Source organism: Parasteatoda tepidariorum, chromosome 10, assembly GCF_043381705.1.
Source record: "Parasteatoda tepidariorum isolate YZ-2023 chromosome 10, CAS_Ptep_4.0, whole genome shotgun sequence".
Lineage (NCBI taxonomy): Eukaryota > Metazoa > Arthropoda > Arachnida > Araneae > Theridiidae > Parasteatoda > Parasteatoda tepidariorum.
This window is the reverse complement of record NC_092213.1, coordinates 50,002,797-50,015,795: the sequence shown is the minus strand read 5'-3', so window position 1 is coordinate 50,015,795 and position 12,999 is coordinate 50,002,797. Positions and strand designations below refer to the sequence as shown.

At 26.9% G+C, this 12,999-nt stretch overlaps 1 protein-coding gene across 1 annotated transcript in view; it reads left to right on the top strand.

Moving 5' to 3' along the window:
• Positions 1–12,367, top strand: part of LOC107446642 (Exonuclease tos) — a 33,336-nt gene extending 20,969 nt beyond the window's left edge. The window contains exons 5-10 of the mRNA XM_071186960.1: positions 1,928–2,143; positions 3,832–4,022; positions 6,139–6,380; positions 8,493–8,688; positions 10,270–10,488; positions 12,016–12,367. Coding sequence (XP_071043061.1) covers positions 1,928–2,143; positions 3,832–4,022; positions 6,139–6,380; positions 8,493–8,688; positions 10,270–10,488; positions 12,016–12,367 — 1,416 coding nt within the window. The remainder of the gene's footprint in view (positions 1–1,927; positions 2,144–3,831; positions 4,023–6,138; positions 6,381–8,492; positions 8,689–10,269; positions 10,489–12,015) is intronic.
• The last annotated feature ends 632 nt before the right edge of the window (positions 12,368–12,999 follow it).

The following is a 12,999-nucleotide window of genomic DNA, read 5'->3' as shown; positions in this document are numbered from 1 at the left end:
TATAAAAAATATATAAATTTTATGTATTAATTAAATTTCACATATGAATATAGGTTTTTGACATTTTCGACATTTTTGACAGTGAGGTTTTTGACGTGACGGTTTAAACCATGGTTTAAACCGTCAAAAACTGTCACATGTCAAAAACCTGCCAACCCTGACTAGCAGACATCTTACTGTAGTATTGAATAAGACTTGACACTATTTTCTTGAATTTGTCATTGAATTAAATCATTAATTTGAATTACTAATTTATTTCAAACTTGTCATTTGAAAATATCACTGTTTTATCTGCTTTTCTTATCAAAATGCAAAATTCATAGAAATGCAATGATTAAATCTTATTAAAATTTTCACTTTATTTTTAAGTAGTATTTGCCGATTTCCTTTAAACATCATATATCTTGTTCTAAACTTATTGTATCTATGGCAAACTTATTCAGAGTGTTTAAATAATTATGTTTTAAAAAATATAAAGACCATTACAATTTTTTTTATATGCTGTTGCTATATTTCCTGAATAAAAGCAACCTCTATTTTTTAAATCTAAATTGTTGTATTTTGTATGCATTCGATTTATAAGTTTTTACTTAATTTAATTCTTGTTATAAGTAGAGTTTTTTTACTTCATATTGTTATACTCTAGTTTACATTAAAATAGCCAATTTTAATATATCTTTTCTTATTAACAATTTTTAAATAAATCCTTTAAAAAATTTTACAATTCCCCCCTCCCTTTTTTTTTTGGTGCATGCATTAACTTGGAAAAAAAAAACTATTTAAAAATCTACATAAATAGCATAAGAAAAATTTCAATACTTCTCTTTAAAGGACAAATGAATTACATTAAAAAATCAAACTTTAAGTGTCAAAATATTTAATTAATTTAAAATTTGAATTTAAATTAATTTATTAATTGAATTATTTGAATTAATTTAAAGGAACTTTTTCTAAAACAAAATATGTTCAAAACAATTATTTATTTGAAAAAAAAAAATAATATACAGTGGTGGCCAAAAGTGTGGACACTTTTTGAAAAACCTTTATTATTTATCATAATAAGAATTCACACTGTAAGAAAAATAGAAGGGAGGTTTGTGTCACATTTATGGGCAGATGACGTAGCATAAAATAAGTTAATGCCCCTAACGCTAACAGACTTTTTAGCTTCTGCCTTTAAAATCTACATTTCCATATAGTCCTTGGTTTTATAATATATATATTATAAAGTCAGGATATAGTTTTGGAGAAGGAAATTTAATTTTTAAACTTATTGTTTATTGAATAGAAAATTAAACTAATGAATTTTATTGCTATAAATAATAGAAATATTAACTGTTATTTTATGCTAAATCTTTAATAAAAGTTAGAATTTCAATAATTTTATGAAAATTTTCATTTCCTTACCTAAAGGATAATTTCTTGCAATAGTATAATCAATCATAAAATGTGTACCAATCAATTGAACTCAACTGTGACTAACAGACAAGTAATTCAATAAAATTGGCTGGTGTTTCCCAAAAACTGTTCCCAATTTTAAAAACTAATATTAAAAAAAAATAGAATGAGATAGAAATGTGTGTTTTACTTTTGATACCAGTTAATTTAATTTCTCCATCAAAATTAGTAATAAAGTTTGTTTGCAAATGGCACTGTTACAAAGCAGTGTTTCCTTCCCTTAATGTAGCATCAAATTAGCAAAAAAATTTGGCAGAAAATTACTCTTGCAAAGGACCGTTTTACAAAAATATCACCCTTAACAATGTGGCATAATTTAATGTTTTTTAGTTTTTCTAATTCGTAGCAAAATCTCATGAAGAACTTTGACTCTAGTTTTGAAATTTAATGGGAAAAAAACTGTTTTCCTCTGCAGAAGCTAGGGTATAATATTACGAATTATTTATATGTATTTTAAACAATATTTCAGATACTATTCAAAATGGATAATTGCGGTGGTGGAATGTTGTTTGAAAAAGAAAATCTCAACAAATCGTTTGGTAGTAATGCTTCCAAATATAGTTTTGAAAAGTTTCGTTACATGTGTATTCTCTCTGGGTGTGATTATTTACCTTCTCTGCCTGGTATTGGACTTGCTAAAGCATTCAAGTTCTTTTCTTTAACTACCAATACAGATTTAACTGTTGTAAGTATGCATGTTTATTTTGTCTTTGTTTGCTGCATGTAACAATGCGTATAATAGTTAATAATGTATCAATCAAAATTTTACAAATTGTACTGAAAATTTTAAAGGTGTTTCACAGCTATTAAAAGATATAAAACATAATGTAGTCTTACTTAATATGTAACTGGTGTCAGTCATAATTAGTAAAGGTCACTTTTGGTATTGTTCTAAAATACAAGTTGTTTCAGTTGTGTAAAATAATAGAAAAGATTTTTTTGCTGAACTTTTAATTGTGCTCAAATGAGGTACAGAAAAAAAAATATTTATTATCTATACATAATTTATAAGAAATTGATGTATCAAATAATAAAATGTAGACTTGGAAATAACCACAAAAGTGATGAATTAGCGAAACAAATTAGTGAGTCAACAAAAAAGATTGGTGACTTAAGATAAATGAACAACCATCCACTTTTTTAAATTTTTTTTTAATTGTTTGATGATAAAAAATACATCAATGCCTCCCCAAGTATTTCGAAGTTGTAATGTATGCATCAAATGTATTTTGCCTCCCCAAGTATTTTTAATAAAGTTCTTTAAAGTCAGTATGCTAATCCTAGTTAACTTAATTTTGTCACACATTTATATTTTTATTGCTGAATTAACTTTTTATAGCTGTTGATAATTTCTAATGATTTTTTTTAAGAATGTCACTTAATTTAAGTAACAAAAGTAAAGTTTGGAAAAAGCTGGCTATTAAATTATAGAAATCTAGCGGCTTCTGGCTATTTACCAAAAATTCAGGTCTATGAGTCAGGTCTAAATTTTCAGATCTAGGAAAAAACAAATCAGTCCAAAATTAGAGTTTAATTTATTTTCTATTTAAAAACAATATAGTAACAGTTTTTTTTTTATTAATTTTTTTTCCTTGCTGACACAATGATAATTTTATATACATGTCAAGATTTAGGCAAAAATTGTTTATTTCTGAAAATGAGCCTCTAACTTTTCATCTTTTTTAATCTATTTTTTTAAGCCCTGTATCTTAAAGAATTCGCATTTTTTATTTAATATGCTATAATGTTACTTAATAAAGCTATATTTATTGATTTTATATTATGTTCATGTCACAATGCCTAACTTTGAACAAATTTTTACCCTTTCTCTAAAATTATAACATTCTTTTTTAAAAAAGAAAAAAAATTGTATCTTTTGTTATTATGTATGTTTTTACTTTTTTTTAAACAAACATTTACAAAATGTTGAAATGTGCATCATAGAAAAATGATAAAAAAAAGTATTGATTTTTTCAAAATTTGTTACTTTTTTTTTACGAAAAATTTTGTCCTTGTTGGGCATTTTATAGGTCACACTCAATAAATCTTTGTTTTTTTTTTCCTTAGCTCTTTAATCCTAGTTTTGAAATATTTACATTCATACTATGTGTGATAATGAATATTGATAATTAAAAATTTATTTGTGTTTGATTCGCTGAAATTGCTTTTTAANTGTGTAGGGGAGAAACATTCTCCCAATTTTGCCCATTTCCTTAACCGCCAGTGGGTTAATCCTAGTTTTGAAATATTTACATTCATACTATGTGTGATAATGAATATTGATAATTAAAAAAATTTTTGTGTTTGATTCGCTGAAATTGCTTTTTAATGTTATTCTGTTAAAATGCACTAAAATATGCTTTTAATATTTAGATATTATCTAAATTGCCCAGTTATCTGAGGATGCCCAAACTATCAGTGTCTGAAGATTATAAAGACTCTTTCATCAAAGCTGATAACACATTTTTGTACCAGTTAGTTTTCTGTCCTAGAAAAAAGTGTCTTGTTCCTCTTAATCCGTATCCAGAAGGAGTAAACCCTGATGATATGGAATATGCTGGAAAGTATCCTTCTACTGTTAATTTGATATAAAACTTGCAATATTGCCTTCCAAAATTGTGTTTTATATTTGATTTGATTGATTATTTGATTTTAATGTATTCTTATATTAGCAAATAGTAAGTTTAATTAAATTAGTAATAGTAATTAAATTTTTTTGTCATTAAATGGACTTTACCTTGTGATTTGTTTTTTTTTTTATCCAGTTGAATGTAATTTTTCTTCAACATATTTTCATATCAAACATCGATGTTGCAATATCAAACATTGATGTTGTAATATCAAACATCGATTTTCGTATTTATACTCTCTTTGAAAACTACTCGTTACGATTCGTGTTCATGTGACCATGTCAAGTGCGAATCATTGATGCTACTGAAAAAAAATTAATTCAAGTATGAGTGGTTAATTATAACAGTCAAAGTGACCAAAATTGTCAGTAAGAATCTATCAGAAGATATTGAGGTGAAAGTTGGCAACTGATTCAATTTAAAATGGTTGACCCGTAATAAATTTAAAATGATAATTAAGCCACAACATCCAATAATTGATTAATTTTCTTTAATAGAAAAGTGGTCAAAATTTCAAAATTATATTTAAGAATAATTTAAATTTCACTGTCTAAATGCTTCTTCCAATTTAAATATTAAATAAAAATCTCCCGGCAGAGTTGTTTTTAAATGTCTAATTGATATCACAGTATTATATAGAACATCCCCCCCCCTCCCGTCCTGCCCGAATTTTTGCTTATTCAAAGGTTGTATACCTAGCTTAAAATAGGCCTTGTGCAAAATTCAAATCTGACGTTTTTATGAATCATGAATTTTATTCTTGACTTGATGCCAATCACCCTTGCTTTTTTTAAACTTAGATCACTTTTTGAAATCAAAAGAGCAATGGAAGTCTTATTTTTCAGTACTGCTATTACCGTCAACTAACTATTATCATCAAAACATTTTAGTTTAAAATGTAAAAATTTTGTCTATCTTTTACTAAAACTTAAGTCCTTGAGAATTTTATAATAAGTCTTAAAAAGTCCTTGAAAAGTACTTGAATTTTATTTCTAAAGTAGGGCATGAACCCTGTATATAGTTTTTGAAAATTCTCCAAAATTAGGAAAGATTTCCCACACACATACATATATATATATGTGTGTGTTACGGACTGGAAGTGTCGAGGATTAGCTTCAAAGTAATCTAGGAGAGTTATATTTCAAATCTAATAAAATATGGAAAAATCATTAAAATCAAATAAGGAAACACAAAACAATTATAGTTAGAACATCTTTCGGAGCTCTCTCCCTGTTGCCGACTCGTGAGAGAGTGTGTGAAGAGAGCATGTTCTACTATAGATGGCGCTGCATGGCATATTCAACATATATATATATACACAGGATAAAAAGATAAAAAACAAAGAAAATTAATAAGTTTTATTTACTGTGCATAAGCTGCAAATATATAGAACTCATGAAATAAGTTTCAAATATAAAGAAAGCATGGAAATAAAGATAACTTTATCTTCAATCAATCTTTATTATTCTTCATGTTTTCTCTATATTTTTAACTTATATATATATCTAAATCACTATTTTCTTCCACGTAATCTGAAAATGAAATCAAGCTTTATTTATTAAGTAATTATTTTTTTTATGTTTGAAGGAATTCTTGTCTGTTTAATTAGTCTAATTTATTAGCAAATTATGTACTATCCCAATTATTATTTTTAACTATACTACTCTCACATGCTATTATTTGTAGTGGACTTATTGCTGGGATCTCAGATAGTTCGCTATATTAGGTTTTGACTATTATTCTAAAAATGAAAAAACTCCTACATTTACTTGAATCAGACAATTGTTCTAAACTTCCGAAGGACTTCCATGTCTCATATTAAATGATAAAAAATTGACAAAATCGTGTTAAAAAAACCTTTTAAATATATTTATAACTACGATAAATAGAATATAAAAGTCCTAAGTGCATGTATTCCTCCTTTCTATTCTAAAAAGCCTCATTTATTGAACTTTACAACTGAAATTTAGATTTATTTTTAGAAGTTAATATCGTAATTTGTTGTGTTTACTTCTAGCATAGTGCAAGTATGTTCTTTAACGTATTTTAGATATCTTGACAATGATTTAGCTTACCAATTGGCTATGGGGGACATCAATGTCAAGACTTTCAAAAAGTACGATTCAAATGATATTCAGAACTGGTCCGACTCCCACACAAATAAAAGTGGATTATGGAGTCCACTGAATAATTCAGCGATTACCAAGACACCTAAGAAAGGAATAGCTTTTAAATTTAGTACCCCAAAGAGAAAGGCTGGAGATGTTCACAAACATAAATCTTTTGAACAAGGTAAATTATATGAAATATAGTTTATTGTTCTTGTCAATGTGATAAGCATTTTTTTTTTTTAAATTATCTAATTATGCTAGTATTTCTTTTCAGTGCTTGATTCTGTTGTTATTACCAAAGAAATTATTTTATGTATACAGCTTTTATAATATTTTATTTAGTCTTTTTATTGACTAAATTGCTTATTTGAATTAAAAAAGTAGATAAAGATCTGTATAAAAATTTTTACCCTTACTAATTAGCATCAGTTTATAGGTAAAAATCACAAAAAAAGGCCATTAAATATCATTTAAAAGAATAGAATCTCAGGGGCGACTGTTCAAGTAATGTTTTTACTTGCTCTAAAGTAATAAAGGTGCTTTCTTCTTTCTGAAAAAAATTAGTTATTCGAAAATTAAATTTTTTTCCCTTCATCGCTTATTTTTAAGTATCGCTTATATATTATATATATTAAAATATCGCTTATTTTTAAGTATTAAATTTAAAGGGAGAATATGATTGAAAACTTTTTCTTCAATTACTTTGCGAACCCTAATGATATTGGTATCCTTGTTTTAATTTTTTGAAAACTGACTGCAAAATTAACTAGAAATAGTCTGGAAAACAATATTCCACTTTCCCTAAGCTTCTTGAATGTGCTGAAATATAATTCATTAATATAAAAATATTCACTCAAGTTAGTCTAAAAATTGGTTTTTAATGTGTGATGATTTCAAGTATATTTTATGAACTTGTATCCTTTTGTAGTACACAACAAATTATTTTTGAACTTTTAAATACTACTAATATTTCTCATTATTTAGATATCTATTATTGATATATTGAAAATTTGTTGTTGCCTTATGCCACATGCCAATTCTGACAAGCCTATTTTAAGGCAAGATGAGTGCACTTCTTGTTTTCCTCCAAGAAATGTTGCACCCATATGCCACATCGCGTTTTACAGGCAGGACACACATTCACACACTATCCTTCCATCTGCAGATCGTAATTTTGACCTGAACCAAAGCATGAGCAATCTCTAATCCAGTACCCCCAGAGCTATTGATTTGTTATGGGAACAACTTGGGAGTCTTTGGTCAATGGGGCTCTAACTCACGACCTCTTGGATATGGGCCTAATGCCCTACCAGCCAGGCTCTTGGCCACTGAAAATTTGTATGAACAAATTGGAAATATTATTTTAATATTACTGTCAAACTCTCTTGCAAGGGAGAGATTTGTTTATTATAAAAAAACGGGGGCAAGAGATATTAGAAATAAGAATCTTTTGGTGCAAAACAAAAATTTAAAATATTTTTTTTAAAAAAATGTTCTCTTTTGTGTACATAAATGTAGAAGCTAATAAATTTTGTTGATGTTTTATTTTGCATCGGTGCCAACTACTACTATTTATCAGTAATCATTACGATTTTATAGTCAAAATTTCTTAGTCTTGTAATTCAATAACTAGTATTACGGCATTTGAGAATTCCCATAATCTGTTTTAAAAAATTTATTTGAACTATCAAGTGCTATAAAATTTTGTTATTTGCAACTAATCTGCAATAATTTTTTTGTACTCCTTAAACAATTATAAAAACAATAAACAAAAGCAATGTAATAGAAATAAGAAATAAAAAAGGAAAGAAATCCATAAACTCAATTCTAAAATGCTGTGAGCAAAAAAAAATTTTTTTTGTTCAAATTTTAGCAGTTTAAATGAGTTGGTTTTAATTTAGCCAATAACTAGGACATAGTTTCCAACTTAAAAATTTAATTTTATCATTTTTCTAATGTATAAAATTTCAGTATTGTATAAATTTTAATGCCTTTGCTTTTTTTAGCACTTTTACCTAGGTGTTACTTTTTTTTTATTTAATTGTAAATTATTTATGCATATTTTTTTTACATAATATACCTGTATAAAATTAAGTTTTATATGTATCTTAAAACTGTGCTGAATTGCATTTCATAAAAATTCCCTGTACATTTCTGTTTTATTGTAATTATAGGATACTAGATACTGATCTTTACTGATAGGATAGCTAGTTTAGAAAGTTGGCAACTGTGATTTCAAAACTATATTTATATTTACAAATTTGTTATTATAATTAGGTATTTAAATTTTCAGTGGATACAAATAAGAGTGACCTGCCTTCCTCGGAAGAGCTATTTGAAATGTATGGTGGTAATACTAAAAAAAGCAAATCTCATGATCCATATGAAGAAGAACCCATTTTTGTTTCCTCCGAAAAAAAGCCATCATTTGACGTTGATTCATTCAAAAAATCACCTTCCTCCTCTGTCAAAAAAGTAGTTAAAAGCCGGTAATGATTTATTTTTATTTTACTTAGTTTTATTGAAACTATTTTGACTTATTGTTCACATTTGTGAAGCTTCTCACTTTTAAATGTAATTTTATGTGAATTAATGTTTTATATTTTAAAGCTGCAATTTTTAAACTTCACTTCAAATTTTTAGAAATTTTTTTCTAATCCATTTCAAGCTATTTGGTCTGAAGAAAAGGGAGGTAAAAGATGTTGTAGCTGATTAGACAAAATATCAGCATCTAATTTATACAAAAGAAACCTTTATTTTAATATTATGCATTAGAGTCATATTTAATTGAATAGATTCTTCCCCAAAATCGATTCTTAGTGATAAAAAGTACGTTGTCTTGTAAGTTTTCCTGTACTAATAACAGATTTTAGTAGTTTCTTTTTCCTCAAAAATTTTCATCGCTTTTTTCTTTCAAACGCATGACATTTTTCTTTGTATTAACTTTCTCTACTTGTTGTTTTTGACCTTTATTAAACGTGAAATCTTTTTTTAGCAGTTATAAGGTTTTTTAGTGCAGGGATCTACTGCTGGACTTGCGTACTACCATTAAATAAAAAATTTGGTAGAAATTAAAGTGACTTTATTTGTTTAAAAATTTCTGCTTAAAGACTAATTTTTATCTGCAATATATTATTTTATTTTATAACTGGCGTTTAACATCCTACCCATTTCTGACTAACTCTCATTGTTCAATTCTGCTGCCATGTATTTTTGAGTCCTACTCAGAAGACAACAGAACTTCTGGATCAAACATTAGGACATTCAACCTCTGTGGAGTACTTTTTGATGGATTTATATTACAGGAGAAGGAAAACCACCCACTATCAGCTCGACTATTCTAACTCATGATCTCTCTACCATTGAGGATATTTTTATACCTGTACAGTTTTAGTTAGTGCGAAGTAGGAGCAGAATCCGTATCAACCAGCCACTGCTGGGGTTCGAGTCTGGGTCATCTCATTGAGAGGAATGCTCTATCCCTTGAGCCACCATGGTTCTATAATCTGCAGGACAGGCATTAAATTTTTGTGTATCATTTTTAAAATCTATATTAAAAATGGTGATTTAAACAAATTGCATTAAGTTTTTGGCAAAACATGATAAACTCAAAATATTTAAAACTCAAGTTTAACCCACTGACGATTCTGCACATAAAAAGTCACATTTTAACCTGCAGTTTTCTAGGCATAGCAAAACCGGTTTTTACACGTTAATGGATGGGGAAATAGTGTATAGGGAAGGAACATTCTCTCAATTTTGCCCATTCGCTAAACCACCAGTGGATTAATATAATCCATAGTTAAGCTTCCCCAATGGAAAATCTTAACATAAAATTTTAAAAATTAGTCTTTGCATTATATAAAATATTGTGTTATATTGATAATTTCACATGAAATGTTCGTAAGTTAGATCTCCTACTGTATTTATTGCTAGCAATAGTTTTTTAAATTCCAATCTGAGTGTTCTGTCCAAAAATATTTCCTAATTATCGATTTCTTTCTTTCTTTTTATCCGTGTTTATGAGTTTGTATTTTAAATTAATAAATAAAATTGTGAACATTTTTAAGGTTCTTTTCACTTGGGTCTGTGCCAAGCAATAGAGAAAGTTCTTCTGGTTACTTTTCTTCTCCTTCATATACCAATAATAGCATCAATGAAGATTTTTTATCTAATTCATTAGCATCTGATTCCTCAATTCATGCCCTGGCTTCACCAGCTGAACCAGAAAGAGATGCAAATCTATTAGATCAGTCTGCTCGAAGTAATAAAGAAAATTTAATAAATAGGTATTATATTTGTTTTTTAAAAAGTAGTTTTCCATTTACATTCTTTGTTCATATATGTTTTCCCCTTATTTATATTTTTTGCTTTGGGATCAAGTTTTGCTATTTAAGGTGCAATATTTTCACATTCCAAATAAAATGTGGATGTTTTGTATTAATTATTATACATTTCTGTTCTCTTTTGGTGGGACTATATGCTCTGCCTCACACTAGACTTCAACTGGCATTGAAAATTGAACAAGTTAGTTGCTACAAGTTGCAAAATTGCAAGAAAAATTTAAACCAAGTGTAATAGCTTTTGATTTCCTTGATAACACTGTATGTTGATTTCCGTATTAAGTTGCCAAGAATGGAAGTTAAGAAGCATACTAGATAAAGCTAAAAAATAATTAAATTAAATAATAAAAAATTATTCTTTTGAAGTACCCTGCGGGATTCCTAAAAGTAACAATTTTTTTATAAAGAGGAAAATAACTTTTATTTTCCTACCTATGTTTGCTTTGTAAACCAAAAATGGATAAGATTGCAAAAAGGAAATAAAGTGAAATGATGTTCGTTTTTCTCTTTTTTGTTGTATTAGATATATTTATTTAGCATAAATTTCTACTTTTAAAAATCTTAACCTGCTACTAATAACTGATTTAAGCAGGAACCTTCAACCTATGTTTAGAAATAAGAAATAATCTAATATAATTAAAAGTGGTAAATTTTTTCTAAACTTGTTAGCCCCCATAATTTTATTTAAATACATCAAAGGCTTAATTTATTTACATTAATTGAAGGTATTTCTATATCTAGAATTTAATTTATGAAAAGAATTCTGAATTTGAAAAATAGATTTTCTTTTCATGAACTGTTTTAAAATCCATATGGAGAAGTTTGCTAAATAAATTTTCAATTAAGTTTACGGTAAAGCTCCATCTGTTTAAAAATAAAAACCCTACATATCCACTAAGTTATGAATAAAAAGGATATAAAATATTTATAAATTGCATCAAGGGTAAATTTCATATAAAAAAATTTTTGAAAATTAAAACATTACATTAAAATTTAATAAAATTGTAATATGGTAATCTTCAAAAATCAGCTAGTTCTTGTTTCGTAAACCCCTAGTTGACAGTAACTAAAAAATTCAGTAAAAATCACTGTTAGAAAATTTGCCTTTATTTTTAGTACATTGTTTTAGCAATTTTCAATACATCAAAAAATAATGTTAACACTAAATGTTCTTTTGATTTCATATTTTTAAAAGTTTGCCATTTAAACAAAAAATATTTTTAAACAATAACTGCCTTCTACATTTGCTTTTATTTTACAATAAAGCAATAGCCTTAATTAAGATCATAAGTTCATGTGTTTTTTATATGTGCCATCTTTTTAAACCTTATCTTTTATTGAATAAATGAAACTTTTTGCATCAATATTTAGGTTAGAGATAGATTGAGTTAAATATATTAATTTTTAAATTGGTAATTTATGCTTAGTCAGAAAATGTAACTATTTAACAAAAATGTTTTTTTTTTTTTCAAGGTTTGCCAAAAAGAAACCTACTGAAGTTAGTCCAGTGCTGAGTGAGGATAAAGATAAGGATATTCCAAAAACACCTAACGATAAAAAAGCATCGGTATTAGACATTTTCAGCTCAGAATCAACTATAGCCACTTCCACCATTTCATCCATGCAAAAATCTGCCAAAATATTGTCCCAAACTGCAGAAGTATCTGTAGTAAAACTAAAACCAAGGAACTTATTCTGCAAAAAGAATAAACTAATCACCACTAAAATAGAAGATTACAAATGGACGAAAGAAGAAAGCCCTCCAAAAGCAACTGAAGCTGATAAAAGTTTTCAAGAANTTCTTAAATTGTTAGTCGCGTTATAATATTTGTAGTTTATTTCCTTCATTTATCCATATTAAACACTGACTCTCAACCACTGTGCAGCCAACTTTTAGAAATGATCCAGTGAAATTTATAATGCCTTTTTCTAATTACGAGTTTGGTTTAAATTAAAGAAAACTATATATATATATATACTTTTCATAATTTTTCCACGCTTCAACCGCAAACATCTTTGTCGGTGATTGTCTGATAATCTTAAAATAAGCTGGAAGTGTTTAAATTGTCTTTGACATACAATTTTAAGAAATGTTAAAATAAGTAGGAAATTTAATGACTGTTAAAATTATTAATTAACAAAGGAAAGCAAGCTAATTATTAACTTTCAAACGGAAATAAAAGCTAATCATTGAAGTGAGCTATGCAATTAATAAGCAAATTAACAAAGGATAACAACAAAAAAACAAATTAGCAAAGGATCGTTAACAAATAATAAGCTAACAATTAATAATTAGCAAAAAAAAAAACTAGTTAACAGGAAATCACAAAAAATAACAGTTAATGCAAAAAAACTAACTGTTAATAACTATAGAAAACAAGCTAACAATTAATAACTAGAAAAAAAAATTACTGTTACTAACTAATAAAAAAATTGTCGAAAAAAATAATTAATCCA